The following is a 16,848-nucleotide window of genomic DNA, read 5'->3' as shown; positions in this document are numbered from 1 at the left end:
ACAAGAGTGGATGGAGGAAGGGGGTTAGGAGGGGGAGATATTGGAAACCTCTGCCTGGAGAATGTTGTATTATCAACTTTTCTGTGTGCTTTTATTCTTTGTAATAAACTGTAGGTATTGCCAATGAAAATGGAGGCATAACATTCTTCCCCGTCCAAGTCAATGTTGGGGGGCAGGCACAAGCTGTGACTGGCTCCATTCAGCCCCTCAGTGCTCAGGCCCTGGCTGGAAGTTTGAGCTCTCAACAGGTGACAGGAACAACCTTGCAAGTCCCCGGTCAGGTGGCCATTCAACAGATTTCTCCAGGTGGACAACAGCAGAAACAAGGCCCACCTATAACCAGCAGCAGTATTAGACCCAGGAGGACTAGCTCTTTATCACTTTTCTTTAGAAAGGTAATTTTTCATGTACCTTTACCAGGTCATGAGCTTGGGAAATATAAGTGTTAGATAAACAAAATCTGAAATGTTTTTCTTTATCTACTAGGTTTACCACTTAGCAGGTGTCCGCCTTCGGGATCTTTGTGTTAAACTAGATATTTCCGATGAACTGAGGAAAAAAATCTGGACCTGCTTTGAATTCTCTATAATTCAGTGTCCTGAACTTATGATGGACAGACATCTGGACCAGTTGTTAATGTGTGCCATTTATGTAATGGCAAAGGTGAGTACCATTTGGAATATAGAAGGAAAAGTAAAGGTGCTACTTCCTTACTCTCAGAACACTTTTTTTTTTTGCCAGTTTTATTAAGAAAGAATTGACATAGACATCACTGTATAAGTTTAAGGTGTACAGCACGATGGTTTAATTTACATATATTGTGAAATGATTACCACAGTAGGTTCACTCAGAACACTTTTAACAGCTTTACTGAGATATAATTCTCATACCATATAATTCACTCATTTAAATTGTACAACTCAGTGGATTTTAGTATAGTCACAAATATGTGCAATCATCACCACAGTCAATTTTAGAACATAGTATTCCATTGTAGGAATATGTTTTGTTTATCCATCAGTTGATGTACATTTGGGTTGTTTACAGTTTTTTGCTAGTATGAATAATGCTGCTTTGAACATTTGTGTACAAGTTTTTGCATGGACATGTTTTCATTTCTCTTCGGTATTAACCTAGGAGTGGATTGCGGGGTCTTATGGTAACTCTGTGTATAACCATTTGAGGAGCTGCCACACTATTTTCCAAAGTCACTGCACCATTTTACATTTCCATAAACAGTAAGTGAAGGTCCTGATTTCTCCACATTCTCATCAACACTTCTTGTTATCTTACTTTTTAGAAATAATTTAAATTGAGGTGAAATTCACATAACATAAAATTAGCCACTTAAAAATGAAGAGGTCAGTGGCATTTAGTATATTCACAATAGTGTACACCCACTACCTCTATCTAGTTCCAAAACATTTCCATCCCTGCAAAGTCAAACTAAATACTCATTAAGTACTTTCTCTCTATTCTTCCTCTCCCTAGCTCCTGGCAACCGCCATTCTACTTTCTGTCTCTATGAATTTGACTACTCTAGGTGCCTCATATAAGTGGAATCACGCAATGTTTGTCTTTTTGTGACTGGTTCATTTCAGTTAGTATAATGTCCTCAAGATTCATCTATGTTGTAGCATGACTTATAATTTCCTTCCTTTTTAAGGCTGAATAATATTCCATTGTATGGATAAACCACATTTTGTTTATCCATTCATCCACTGACGGACACTTGGGTTGCTTCTACTTTTCGGCTATTGTGAATGATGCCATTATGAACATGGGTATACAAATATCTCTTTGAATCTTTGGTTTCAGTTCTTTTGTGTATACACCCAAACGTAGAATTACTAGGTCATATGGTAATTCTATGTTTAATTTTTTGAGGAAGTGCCATGTTGTTTTTCACAGCAGCTGCACCATTTTACATTCCCACCAGCAATGCACGAGAGTTCCCATTTCTCTAAATCCTTGCCAACTTATTTTCCTTGTTTTTATTATAGCCATCCCAGTGGGGGTATTGACTGGTACCGTATTGTGGTTTTGATTTGCATCTCCCATGGATGTTGAGCATCTTTTATTGTGTCTGTTGGTCATTGTTTGACTTTTTGATTCTGGCCATACCAGTGGGTGTGAAGTGCTATCTCATTGTGGTTTTGATTTGCATTTCCCTGATGACTAATGATGTTGAGCATCTTTTCATTTGCTTACTGGTCATTTGTATATCTTCTTTGGAGAAATATCTGTTTAAATCCCTTGCCCATTTTTGAATTGGGTTGTTTGCTTTTTTGTTGTCAAGTTGTAGGAGTTTTTTGTAGATTCTGGATGCAACTCCCTTATCAGATATATGATTTGCAAATATTTTCTCATTTTCTTCTGTGTGTTATTTTTTCACTTATTTGCTAGTGTTATTTGAAGCATAAAAGTTTTTAATTTTCATGAAGTCAGTTTATCTATTTTTTTCTTTTGTAGCTTGTGCTTTTGGTGTCATATCTAAGAATACATTGCCAAATCCAAGATTAATCCTCATTTTCTTCTGCGAGTTTTATAGTTTTCTCTCTTACATTTAGGTCTTTGATCCATTTTGAGTAATTTTTATATACATGTGAGGTAGGGGTCCAACTTTGTTCTTTTGCATGGGGCTATCCAGTTGTCCCAGCACTATTGTTGAAAAGACTATTGTTTCTCAATTGATAGATTTGGCACCCTTATCAAAAATCAGTTGACCATAGGGGCCGGCCCCAAGGCCTAGTGGTTAAGTTCAGTGTGCTCCACATCAGCGGCCTGGGTTCAATTTCTGGGCGCAGACCTAAAACACTTGTTGGTGGCCATTATGTGGTGGAGCCCTACATACAAAATAGAGGAAGACTGGCACAGATGTTAGCTCAGGGCGACTCTTCCTTAGCAAAAAAAAAAAAAGTCAGTTGACCATAGACACATGGGTTTATTTCTGTACTCTCAATGCTATTCCACTGATCTATATATTATATTTCCTTATGCAGTACCATACTCTCTTGATTACTGTTGCTTTGACATAAGTTTTGAAATCAGGGAATGAGAGTCCTACTTTTTTCTTCTTTTTCAAAGTAGTTTGGCTAGTCTAAGTCCCTTGAAATTCTTTTTGAATTTTAGAATCAGCGTGTCAATTCTGACATGTCACAAAGAAGTCAGCTGGGGTTCTGATAGGGATTGTGTTGAATCTGTAGATCAATTGGGGGAGTATTGCCATCGTAACAATTTTGTCACCTTCTGATCCATGAACATAGGATATTTTTCTATTTATTTAGATCATTTTTAATTTCAGCAGTTTTGCAGTTTTCATAGTATAACTTTCATATCTTTTTTAACTTTATTCTTATGTATTCTTTTTGATGCTATTATTAAATGTAATTGTTTCATTTTTGATGTATTCATTGCAAGCATATAGAAATGCAACTGATTTTTGTATGTTTATTTAATATCCCAAACCTTGCTAAACTCATTTATTAGTTCTACTTTAGTAGATTCCTTAGGATATTCTATGTCCAAGATCATGTAATCTGCTTATAGAAATAGTTTTTCATCTTCCTGTTCATACTGGATGCCTTTTATTTCTTTTTCTTTCCTAATTACTGGAGGTTCTAGCCAGAACCTCCAGTATTTCTTTTATGTTGAATAGAAGTGTTGAGAACAGAAATTTTGTCTTGTTCCTGATCTTAGGAGGAAAGCATCTAGAATTTCACCATTAAAGTATGATATTAGCTATGTTTTTTTTCATTGATGCCTTTTTTTTTTTGAGGAAGATCAGCCCTGTGCTAACATCTGCCAATCCTCCTTTTTTTTTTTTTTTTTCCCGTGGAGGAAGAGTGGCCCTGGGCTAACATCCATGCCCATCTTCCTCCACTTTATATGGGACACTGCCACAGCATGGCTTGCCAAGTGGTGCATTGGTGCGTGCCCAGGATCCAAACCAGCGAACACCGGGCCGCCGCAGTGGAGCGCGTGCACTTAACCACTTGTGCCACGGGGCCGGCCCCCTCATGGCTGCCTTTATCAGGTTGAGGAAGTTCTCTTCTGTTCCTCATTTGTTGAGTGTTTTTATCATGAAAGGGTGTTAGAAACTGTTAAATGCGCATCCATTGAGATAATTTTGTGGTTTTTGTTTTTTATTCTATTGATATAGTGTATTATATTGATTGATTTTCATATGTTAACCAACCTTGCATTCCTGGTGTAAATCCCACTTGGTCATGGTATATAATTCTTTTTATATGTTACTAGGTACAGTTTGCTAGTATTTTGTTGAGGAATTTTGTCCTATTCCTAAGAGAGATTGGTCTGTAGTTTTCTCATGGATTTGTCTGGTTTTGTTATCAGGGTAATATTGGACTCATATAATGCATAGGGAAGTGTTCCTTCCTCTTCTAATTTTGCATTTTTCTTTGTGGGTAGTTTATTGATGAATAATTCTTTTTCTTATTATAAGTCTATTCAGATCGTCTATTTCTTCTAGAATGAGTTTTGGTATGTGTGCCTAGGAATTTGTCTATTTCCTCTTGGCTAATTTGTTGGCACAGTTGTTCATAATATTCCCTTATAGTCCTTTTTATTCTTTGTCAGTAGTAATTTGAGTCTTCTCTCTTTTCATCTTGGTCAGCCTAGCTAAAGGTTTGTCAATTTTGTTGATCTTGTCAAAGAACCAGCTTTGGTTTCATTTATAAATATATGGTCTAATTTTGTTTCCTTCTTTCTGCTTGCTTTATGCTTAGTTTTTACTCTTCTTTTTTCAGTGTCTTAAGATGGATGGTCAGGTAATTGATTTAATATCTCTCTTCTTTTTAATAAAGGCAGTAACAGCTATAAATTTCCCTCTAAGCGCTACTTTAGCTGCATCTCTTAAGTTTTGGTATGTTGTGTCTTCATTTTCATTCATCTCAAAGTATTTTCTAATTTCTCTTTTGATTTGACTCATTGGTTACCTAGGTGTGTTAATTTCCACATATTTGTGAGTTTTCCAAATTTCTGTTAATAATTTCTAGGTTTAATCCACACTGAGGTCAAAAAAATACACTTTGTATTATTTCAATCCTTTTAAATGTATCAGTGTTTGTTTTATAGCCAGCATATGGTCTGTGCTAGAGAATGCACTTAAGTGTGCATTCAGTATGCACTTAAGAATGTATATTCTGTTGTCTGTCTGGTCTAGTTGTTTTATAGCGTTGTTAAAGTATTCTGTTTCCTTGCTGATCTCCTACCTAGTTCTGTCCATTATTGAAAGCGGGGTATTGAACTCTGCGAATATTATTGAATTGTTTATTTTTCCCTTCACTTGTCAGTTTTACTTCATATGTTTTGGTGTTCTGTTATTAGGTGCATGTATGTTTATAATTGTTACAATTTCTTGATGGATTGACACTTTTATTATTATGAAATGTCCCTCTTTATCTCTAGCAACCTTTATTTTTTGTTTTAAAGTCTATTTTATAGTGTGATATTTGTATAGCCAGCCAGCTTTCTTGGGGCTGCTGTTTGCATATGTTTCTTTCTATCCTTTTCTTTCAACATATTTGTATTTTTTTAATCTAAAGTGTGTCTCTTGAAGACAGAGTGTAGTTGGATCTCTTTTTTTATCCAGTCTGACAGTTTATGCCTTTTGTGCTGTTTAATTCATTCACATTTAATGTTACTATTTTTATAATTGGATTTATGTCTGTCATTTTAGTTTTTATTTTTTACATATGTCTCATGTCTTTTTGGTCCTCTATTCCTCCTTTACTGCTTTCATTTGCATTTGGTGAATACTTTCTGATGTGGCATTTTAATTTCAGTAATAACTTTTAAACTTTTTTTTTAACTTATTTTCTTGGTGAGGAAGACTGGCCCTGGGCTAACATCCATGCCCATCTTCCTCCACTTTATATGAGACGCTGCCACAGCATGGCTTGACAAGTGGTACGGCGGTGTGCCCCCAGGATCTGAACCGGTGAACCCCGGGCCGCCACAGCAGAGTGCACGCACTTAACCGCTTGCGCCACCGGGCCGGCCCTTTAACTTATTTTCTTAGTGGTTACCTTAGGGCTTACGGTATACATCTTTGTTTTCCCTCCCTCTTTTTTTTTTTGCCGCAGGTTTATTGAGATATAACTGACATGTAACATTGTGTAAGTATAAGGTGTACAGTCTGATGATTTGATACATGTATATATTGCAGTAGGATTACCACAATAAGGTTAGTTAACGTCCATCACCTCACATAATTATTTTTTTTTTGTAGTGAGAACCTTTGAGATCAACTCTCTTAGCAACTTGCAAGTATATAATACAGTATTGTTAACTGTAGTCACCATGCTGTTTATTAGATCCCCAGAACTTATTCATTTCATAACCGGAAGCTTGTAGTACCCTTTGACCAGTATCCCCCCACTTCCTCCAATCGCCACATCTACATCTTATCAAAATCAGCTTCAGATCTATACTAATTTACTTCTAGTGAGACACAGAAATGTTACTCCTATATAGCTGTTTCCTTTTCATCTTTTTTGTGGTAGTATTGTTAAACATATTACACCATAAATGTTAAAAAATCTGACAATACATTATTTTCTATAATTTTATGACTTTTAAAGGAGCTGAGAGAAGAAAGGAGTGGAATTATTTATAGCTTTAGTTATCTTAAGCTTATTTATCATTTATTATTCTCTTTATTGGTTCCTGTGGATTCAAGTTGTCTTCTGGAGTTATTTCTTTAGCCCAATATAGCTTTCCTTTGTGCTGTTTTGACTGGTATATCACATTTCTATATGTTATAGGTCCAATAATACATTATATACTTATTGTTTTATACAGTTACTTTTCAAATCAGTTAAGAGAAGGAAGAAGAAATTTGCATTTTTATACTGTTTTTAAGTTGCATAATTTACCAGTGCTCTTTGTTTTTTTTGTGTGTATTTGAATTACTGTCTGGGGTCACTTGCTTTTAGTCTGAAGAACTTTCTTTAGTATTTCTTGTAAGATAATTCTGCTGCAGCAAATTCTGTTTTTTTGTTTTTCTGAGATTGTATTTATTTCAGTTTCATTTTTGAAAAATAACTTTGCTGGATACTGGTTTCTTAGTTTAGTTTTTTACTTGGAACACTTTGAATATGTTTTCCACCACCTGTTAGCCTCCATAGTTTCTGATGAGAAGACAGGTGTTATTTTATTTGGGTTCCCTAGTAAGCCAAAAGTTGTTTTTTTTTCTCTTGATGCTTTCAAGATTTTCCCCCTTTCTTTGGCTTTCAGCATTTTCACTCTATGACTGGATATGGATCTCTCTGTATTTATACTACTTGGAATTCGTTGAGATTCCTGGATGTGTAGATTAATATTTTTTTAATAAATTTGGGAAGCTTTCAGCCTTTATTTCTTTGAACATTTTTTCTGCTTCTCTCTCCCCTTTCCTTCTCGTACTTCCATGTGTATATGTGTATACTGGTGTGCTTAATGGTGTGCCATGTTTAATCTGAAGCTCTGTTAATTTTTCTTCATTCTTTTTTCTCTGTTCTTCAGATTGCACAATCTCTATCTTCAAGTTTGCTAGTTCTTTCTTTCTTTGCCAGTTCAAATCTACTGTTTTGTCCCTGTATTGAATTTTTCATTTGTTACTGTACTTTTTTATTCCAGGTCTTGTTTCAGATACCACTTACTCCCTCTGTTGTTAATGAATTTTAGTAGATTTTCTTGAATAGATATTTCTTCATTTATTGTATGCCCTTAGGACCATTTCCAGAGACTTTAAATGGCTGTTTTTTAAATATAATTTTGACTGGGGAGCAGGTTCACAGAGCTCCTTACAGTATCATGCTGGAAGTCAATTTCTCCCTCAGAATACTCTTATTCTTTGCCAGGTCACAAAGGAAGACAAATCCTTTCAGAACATTATGCGATGTTATAGGACTCAGCCACAGGCCCGGAGCCAGGTAACTACATTTTCTCTCAGGGCTGAAAATAAAGCTTCAAGTCTTTGATGAATACAAAAAATTAACCACAGTTGATTCTGTGGCCTTTTCTCCAGGCTAAACAACTAAGACTCTACTTTAAGGGAAGTCTCTAATCTTCTTTACTCATTGACAGACAACTTTACATCTTGATTAGTTTAAGTCCTCTTTTCCCCAAAACGTAATGATGTGAAATATTTGATTCCTTCTTAATTCAGATAATCACAAGATAGATGTAAATTAGGAAGTTGTTCGGTTTTTATGTCACTTTTCAGTCTGGTTTAGGAGACACAGTACTGTACGTTAAACCAAGGTAACATTAAATGCAATTTTAAAATTCATTTTACCTTTAATACTATTCATTTATTTCAAAGAGGTAGGTATACCAGATCTTTGTTATTTGACTTAGAATGACTTAATTTTATGGTTGGGTACAATTACTGCTCTGTAGTATCGTCAGCAGTGGTTGGAATTTTAAGCCAGACAGGCCCTGATGTAAATCCTGGATCTGTTATTTAATAGATATATTGACATTGGCTGCATTATTAACCTCCCCTGAGGAGGACAACTATTACTACATGGGGTTATTATGAGAATTAAATAACCTGTCAAGGTCATATAGTCTAGGGTGTGCTCAATAAATAATACTTTCTGTCCCCTTCTCATGGTCTCTCTAAAGGTTTATAGAAGTGTTTTGATAAAAGGGAAAAGGAAAAGAAGAAATTCTGGCAGTAGTGATAGCAGAAGCCATCAGAATTCTCCAACAGAACTAAACAAAGACAGAAGTAAGTGGGATCTTTATGAACTCTTAGAAAACAAAATTAGGAGCTTCTCTTATTTTTTAGATGTAGAAGACTAAGGATTACTAAATGAAATTACTACTACAGAAACTGAAAATATTTTATTGGCAAAGGATTTGTTAGAATAAACCAAATTCTCAATTTAGTGCCAAAGTTGTTTGTCCTTGATCCCATAGCTTTGAGGCACATTGCATAACATTTTTCTCCAGGGGAATTAGAGGTTAGAGAAGGCAGGAATTTGTTGGCCTGAGTTCCAGAAAAATCTGGCATGTCAACTGAAACCATGCTGGTTTGCACCATTAAATGCAGGGCTCAGGTCCTAGAAAACTTGGTGTAACTTATTAATGAAAACTACTCAGTAAACCCTTGCTACATTTACAGCAGGGAGGTAAAGTTAGTGCTTAGTATTTTATCTATGCTTTACTCCCTTATTTGAAGAACAGAGTGCCCATTTGCTGCCATTAAATAAGTAGAGCAGGTAACTCTTTGCCTTCATCCTACTGAATTTTCTTTTTAAAAACAATCTGCACTAGTCGTCTTTCTGTTTAACACCCTTTGTTCTACCGGCTGCAGCCAGTAGAGACTCCAGTCCTGTCATGAGGTCAAGCAGCACCTTGCCGGTTCCACAGCCTAGCAGTGCCCCTCCTACACCTACTCGTCTCACAGGTGCCAACAGTGACATGGAAGAGGAGGAGAGGGGAGACCTCATTCAGTTCTATAACAATATCTACATAAAACAAATTAAAACATTTGCCATGAAGTACTCACAGGCAAACGTAGTAAGTTTGATGGGGATTTTTCATACTTTTTTCACTTGGGAGGGATGAAGATTCACTTATGTTTGAGTTGCATATGTAAACTGGTTTTACAAATAATTCTTTTGTTAAGTAAAACTGAGGAAGTCTTTAACAGAAATAATTTGCCTAACCAACATAATATCTATAGTTGTGAAGCATTAAACAAGAATAAGATGGTATTTGGATTCCCTACCAAGTATAGTAATGCAGGAGAGAGATTGCATGGGTTCAAGTTGTCCAAAACTTACCAGTTGTGGTGACCTTGCAAGTTATTTAACTTTCTTTGTGCCTCCTGTTTTCTCATATATAACATGGGAATAGGCGTAGTCTCTAGCTTATAGGGTTGTTGTGAGGATTAAATGACATAATGTATTAAAAATCCTTAAAATAGTGACTGGCATAAAGTAAGCATTTAAGTGTTTGCAATTTGTCTGGTTTGCTTTAGGTTTGTTGGGGCTAATACATCACTGTCTAGCATTCATAAAGTTACTGGTTTATTATACCTCTTCACTCTTTCAATAAAAAAAATTTCCAAAAAAAATATTTGGTTAGAAATTTTGTTTACCTTTCTTAGAGATAGATTTATTTTTTTTATTTTTTTAACAGATGGACGCTCCTCCACTCTCTCCCTATCCATTTGTAAGAACAGGCTCTCCTCGCCGAATCCAGTTGTCTCAAAATCATCCTGTCTATATTTCCCCACATAAAAATGAAACAATGCTTTCTCCTCGAGAAAAGATTTTCTACTACTTCAGCAACAGTCCTTCAAAGGTGAGCCCAATATAAATCTTGGCCTTTACTAACCCCAAAATGCTTAGGATGCTAGAAACAGGGTTGATGGAAGCCCTTGGCACTCGCAGGAGTGATGGGAACTGCCAGGCAAGAGTGACTAGTCCCAATGGAGCAAAAAACAGGGCTCAGGGGAGAACTCAGAAGTGGAAACAGGGGTAAGGGATTTGGATTTATTTTCATTCCTTTCTTTTCCTATTTGTGCATTTTGAACATTCTGCTGTAAATCTGAAATTTTGTGTTTTTTATTCCAATTGTAAAATTTTAAATTCCAAATTCGTGTTAGGGAAAGAAAATTTGGTTCTCTAAAGTGATTACTGAGTGCCTGTTTCTGGGACAGGCAGTGTCTCTGTCCTCTGGATTCTTTGTCTAAGGGAAGAAATGGGCATTTTGTACAGGATAGTGTGATAGCGATATTAGCACAGATTTTGTAATAGCATCTGCTTCAGTTTGTGATGGGGAGGGAAGCTTGAGTCAGACCTTACTGGATGAAAAGTTCGCAAGTTGCTGAGATGTGGAAGGGTATTCAGGAAGAAGCAGATAAGGGAAAGAAAACAAATGTCCTTAAGGCAATAATGCTGGATCACTGGGAATCATATGCTGTGTTAAGGAGTGGAACTAGATTTTAAAGGCCCTTACATGATATTTGTATTTATAAAGATTGCTTAGAAACAAACATATACAACAAATGGCCTGGACTCTTGGGGAAAAAAAACATGTCAATGTCATGAAGAAATGGTAGATGGTGGGGAAGGTACTTGTTCTTGAGTAAAGGAGACTAAAGAGACAGGACAAGCAAATGCAACGCATGATCCTGGACTGGATCGTGCATAGACAAGCACATATAAAGGACATTTTTGGGACAAGTGGGAAAATTTAATATGGACTTAAATTTCTTTGCTATTGATGATGGTACTGGAATTATGTAGGAGAATATGCTTAAAGTATTCAGAGGTGAAATGTCCCAGTGTCAGTAACTTATTTTCTAATGGTTCAGCTAAAAAAAAATTATATAGAGAACAAATGTAGTAAAATGTTAATGACTGACAAATGGGTTTCCAATGTACTGTTACTCCAGTTTTTCTGTAGGCTTGAAATCTTTCAAAATAAAAAGTTGAGGAAAACAAGTAAAAAGATAGCAAAAATCTGTTAGAAAATATAATGGAAAAACTTTTCTTACAATAATAACAGTGTTTTACATACCTTGGAATAAATTTATCCCTTGTAGAAAAATTATTTAACTTAAACTGGAGATTACTGGAATAAATGAAGATATACTAATATTTCTGAATAGGAAGACCAAATATTAAAAAGATATAACTTTCTCCAACCATTACATAGGTTTAATCTAATTTCAATGATTTTCCCAGTGGGATCGTGAAAGCTGGAAACATTAATCGGCAACAGCCCCCAAAAGCAACTGGAGTTGGAGGAAATGACTGACAGTTCCTTTAATACAGTAGTCCCCCCTTATCTGTGGTCAACCACGGTCTGAAAATATTAAATGGAAAATTCCAGAAGTAAAAAATTCTTAAGTTTTAAATCATGTGCCATTCTGAGTAGCATGTTGAAATCTCACACCATCCCGTTCTGTCCCGCCCAGGACGCAAATCATCCCTTTGTTCAGCATATCTATGCTGTATATTGTACCTACCTATTTAGTCACTTAGTAGCCATCTTGGTTATCCGAATGACTATCATGGTATTGCAGTGCTTGTGTTCAGGTAGCCCTTAATAATGGCCTCCGAGCGCAAGAGGAGTGATGCGGGCAATTCAGTTATGCCAAAGAGAAGCCATAAAGTGCTTCCTTGGAGTGAAAGTTCTTAATAAGAAAAAAAAAAGGGTATGCTGAGATTGCGAAGATCTACAGTAAGAATGAATCTTCTATCCGTGAAAATGGGAAGAAATTTATGCTAGTTTTGCTGTCACACCTCAAATATTTACCTATAGGAAAAAACATAGTACATATAGGCTTTGGTACTGTCTGAAGTTTCAGGCATCCACTGGGGGTCTTAGAACGTATCCCCCACAGAGAAGGGGGGACTACTGTGTTGATTTTCATCCTGTGTAGCCAAATAAATTCCAAATGGATTAAAAAGTTAAATGCAAAAAATGAATCAGAGTCAGAATACATGATTCAAAATAGATCAAAAAAGGAAAAAACAGATGGGAAAATAATAGCAATTAAATGTAAATGGTCTAAATACACCAATTAAAAGGCAGAAACTGTAAGAGTAGACAAAACACAAGACCCAACTATTTACTGCATATCAGTAACCCACCTTACATAAAGACACAAATAGTTTAAAATAAAAGGATAACCCAAATGTTCCATTAACTGATGAATAAATAAAATGTATATCCATAGAATGCAATATTACTCCAATAAAAAGGAGGTACTGATACGTTCTACAACGTGGATGGACCTTGAAAACATGCTAAGTGAAAGGAGGCACTCACAAAAGGATACATATGATTCTTGTATGATTCTGTTGTATGACTGTATGATTCTATTTATATGAAATGTTCAGAATGGGTAAATTTATAGAAGCAGAAATAGATTAGTGATTGCCTAGGGTTGGCGGGAGTGGAGGGTAGTTCTGTTAATGGCTACAGAGTTTCATTCTGGGGTGATGAAAGAGTCCTAAAATTGAATGTGGTGATGGTTGCACAACTCTGGGAACATACTTAAAGCCATGGATTTGTACACTTCAAATGGCTGAATTATATGGTATGTTAATTATATCCCAATAAAGCTGTTTTAAAAATAGTAAAAGGAAAGAAAAAGTTATAGTCTGCTAACACTAATCAAAAGAAAGTTGGAATGGCTACATTATCATTAATGTTAATATCTGAAAATAGATTTCAAAGAATATTATCAATGATAAAGAAGGTCATTTCCTAATGATAGAGAGGACATACAATCCTAAATAGAAAAAAACCATTTGGGCCGGCCCCGTGGCTTAGCGGTTAAGTGCGCATGTTCCACTGCTGGCAGCCTGGGTTCGGATCCTGGGCGCACACCGATGCACCACTTCTCCGGCCACGCTGAGGCCACGTCCCACATACAGCAACTAGAAGGATGTGCAACTATGAAGTACAACTATCTACTGGGGCTTTGGGGGGGTGGGGGGGAAGGAGGAGGATTGGCAATAGATGTCAGCTCAGAGCCAGTCTTCCTCAGCAAAAAGAGGAGGATTGGCACGGATGTTAGCTCAGGGCTGATCTTCCTCACAAAAAAAGAAAAAAGAAAAAAACCATTTATAGTCAAGAGATTTCAACATAATTGACAGAACAAGTAGACAGATAAAATCAGTAAGGATATTCAAGATGTGAACAACATTATCAACCAAATTGACTAACTGACATTTATGGAACACTCCAGTAGCATTAAGTGCACATGGAACATTTACCAAGATAGATCACATTGTGGACAATAAAACAAGTCTCAATAAATTTTAAAAGATTCAAATAATGTGCATTCTCTGACCACAATGGAGTTAAATCAGAAATCAGTAACAGAAAGATATCTGAAAAACCCCCAAATCTTTGGAAACTAAATTGCATATTTCTCTGAGTCAAAGAAGATAAGAGAAATTGGAAAGTATTTTAAACTAAATGAAAATGAAAATCCAACATATCAAAATTTGTGGGATACAGCAAAAGCAGTGCTAAGAGGGAAATTTTTAGCACTAAATACCTATATTAGAAAAGAAGAAAGGTCTCAAATTAGTGACCTAAGATTTCATCCTAAGCAACTAGATAAAGAACAAGAATCAATGAAATAGACAACTAAAAATAGAAAAAATCAAGGCCATTAAAAGGTAGGGTTTTTTTGGGAAGATTAAAAAAATTGATACTTTTCTGCACAAACTAATCAGGAAAGAAGAAGAAATGACATGTTACCAACATCAGAAATGAGAGGTGTCAGTACAGATCCTACAGACATTAAAAGTATAATGAAGGTAAAAACAACTTTCTGCCAATAAATGTGATCATGCAGATGAAATGGACAAATTCCTTCAAAGACAAACTTCCAAAACACACTTAAAAGGCAGTAGTTTCAGTAGCCCTATACAGTAGTCCCCCTTTATCCTCAGTTTTACTTTCCACAGTTTCAATTACTCACAGTCAGCCATGGTCCAAAAATATTAAATGGAAAATTCTAGAAGTAAACAGTTCATAAGTTTTAAATTATGTGCTGTTCTGAGGAGCACAATGAAATCTCACACTGTCCTGCTCCTTCCCACCCAGGTCGTGAAATCATCCCTTTGTCCAGCATGTCCAAGCTGTATATGCTACCTGGCCTTTAGTCACTTAGTAGCCATCTCGGTCATCAGATCAACTATTGCGGTATCGCAGTGCTTGTGTTCAAGTAGCCTTTATTTTACTCAGTAATGGCCCCAAAGCACAAGAGTGATGATGCTGGCAATCCAGATATGCCAAAGAGAAGCTGTAAAGTTCCTTTAAGTGAAAAGGTGCAAGTTCTCAATAAGGAAAGAAAAATCGTATGCTGAGATCTACAATAACTTTTATTACAATATATTGTTATAATTGTGCTACTTTATTATTAGTATTGTTAATCTCTTAATGTGCCTAATTTATAAATTAAACTTTATCATAGGTATGTATGTATAGGAGAAAACATAGTATATGTAGGGTTCAGTACTATCTACAGTTTCAGGCATCCACTGGGGGGTCTTGGAACATTCCCCACGGATTAGGGGAAACTATTGTATCTATTAAACAAATTGAATTTGTAGTTTAAAAATCTTCTCTCAAAACTGTAGGCCCAGGGCTGGCCCCGTGGCTTAGCGGTTAAGTGCACGCGCTCCACTACTGGCGGCCCGGGCACACACCGACGCACCGCTTCTCTGGCTGTGCTGAGGCCACGTCCCACATACAGCAACTGGAAGGATGTGCAACTATGACATACGACTATCTACTGGGGCTTTGGGGAAAAAGAGGAGGACTGGCAATAGATGTTAGCTCAGAGCCAGTCTTCCTCAGCAAAAAGAGGAGGATTAGCATGGATGTTAGCTCAGGACTGATCTTCCTCACCAAAAAAAAAAAAAAAACAAAAAAAAACTGTAGGCCCAGGTGGCTTCACTGGTCAATTCTACCAAACACTTAAGGAAGAATAATGCCAATGCTGTACAAACTCTTCTAAAAAGTGAAGATGATAATCTCAATAGTTGAAGGAAAAAAGTGACAAAATCCAACATTCATTCATGATAAAAACTCTAAGGGAACTTCTTCAACCTGATAAAGAATATATATAAAAAAAATCTACAGCTAACATCATACTTAATGGTGAAAAGACTGAATGCCTTTCCTCCAAGATCAGGAACAACGCTAGGATATTTGCTCTCACCACTTCTATTCCACATTGTAACTCTAGGTCCTTGCATATACCATAAAGCAAGATAAAGAAGGCATACAGACTGAAAAGGATGAAATAAAACTGTCTTCATTCACAACATGATTTTCTACATAGAAAAATCAAAATCTACAAAAAGTTACTGGAACTAATAAGATTAGCAAGGTTATATGATTAATATACAAATATCAAATGTATTTCTGTAACTAGCAACAAGTAATCAGAAGTAAAAAATTTTTAAAACACTATAAATAGCATTAAAAAATTAAATACTTAGGGATAAGTCTGACAAAAGATGTGTAAGACTTGTATCCTGAAAAAAACAGAACCCAGTGAGAGAAATTAAAGACTGAGAAAATGGAGAGAAATACCATATTCATGAACTGGAAAACAGTATCAAGATATAAGTTTTCTCCCACTTGATCTATTAATTCAACCCAATTCCTGTCAAAATCTCAGAATTATTTGTATGAATTAAACTGATTCCAAATTTTATATGAAAATGCAAAGGATAATTAAAACAATTTTGAAAAAAATTGGAGGACTCACATCTGATTTCAAGACTTACTATAAAGCTACAGTAATTAACAGTGTGGTGTTGGTGAAAGTACAGACATATAGATCAACAGGATAGAATCCAGAAATAAACCATATATATGGTCAACTGATTTTCAACAAAGGTGCAAAAGCACTTTAGTGGAGAAAGGATGGTGCCGAACCATCTGGATATCCACATAGTAAAATAATAGTAAACTTGTACCCATACTTTGCACCATATACAAAAATTAACTCAAAATGGACTGTAGACATAAATGTAAAGCCTAAAACTATGCAACTTCTAGGAGAAAATCTTTGTGAACATGGATTGTGGAAAGATTTCTTAGATATAACAACAAAAGCATAATCCATAAAAGATTGATGAATTGGATTTCATCAAAATTAAGAATTCCTGCTCGTTAAAAGACAAAAAACAAGCACAGACTGGGAGAAAAATATACAAATCTCATATCTGATAAAGGATTTATATCTTACAAATATATAAAGGATTACAAAAATTCAGCAGGAAAACAACCAAATTTAAAAGTCAGGCAAAAGATTTGAACACACTTCACCTATTATGTGCCTAT

General features: G+C 35.7%; 1 protein-coding gene across 2 annotated transcripts in view; it reads left to right on the top strand.

Moving 5' to 3' along the window:
- Positions 1–16,848, top strand: part of RBL2 (RB transcriptional corepressor like 2) — a 52,007-nt gene that overhangs the window by 30,607 nt on the left and 4,552 nt on the right. For both annotated transcript variants that reach the window (XM_087420253.1, XM_014788392.2), the window contains exons 16-21: positions 115–395; positions 487–663; positions 7,866–7,937; positions 8,635–8,740; positions 9,329–9,534; positions 10,159–10,323. In XM_087420253.1, the coding sequence (XP_087276379.1) occupies positions 115–395; positions 487–663; positions 7,866–7,937; positions 8,635–8,740; positions 9,329–9,534; positions 10,159–10,323 (1,007 nt within the window). The remainder of the gene's footprint in view (positions 1–114; positions 396–486; positions 664–7,865; positions 7,938–8,634; positions 8,741–9,328; positions 9,535–10,158; positions 10,324–16,848) is intronic.

Source organism: Ceratotherium simum, chromosome 30 (genome assembly GCF_057802395.1).
Source record: "Ceratotherium simum simum isolate JZ-2026a chromosome 30, ASM5780239v1, whole genome shotgun sequence".
NCBI classification, from domain to species: Eukaryota; Metazoa; Chordata; class Mammalia; order Perissodactyla; family Rhinocerotidae; genus Ceratotherium; species Ceratotherium simum.
Note: the sequence above shows the minus strand (reverse complement) of the source record. Positions and strands in the feature narration are given on the sequence as shown.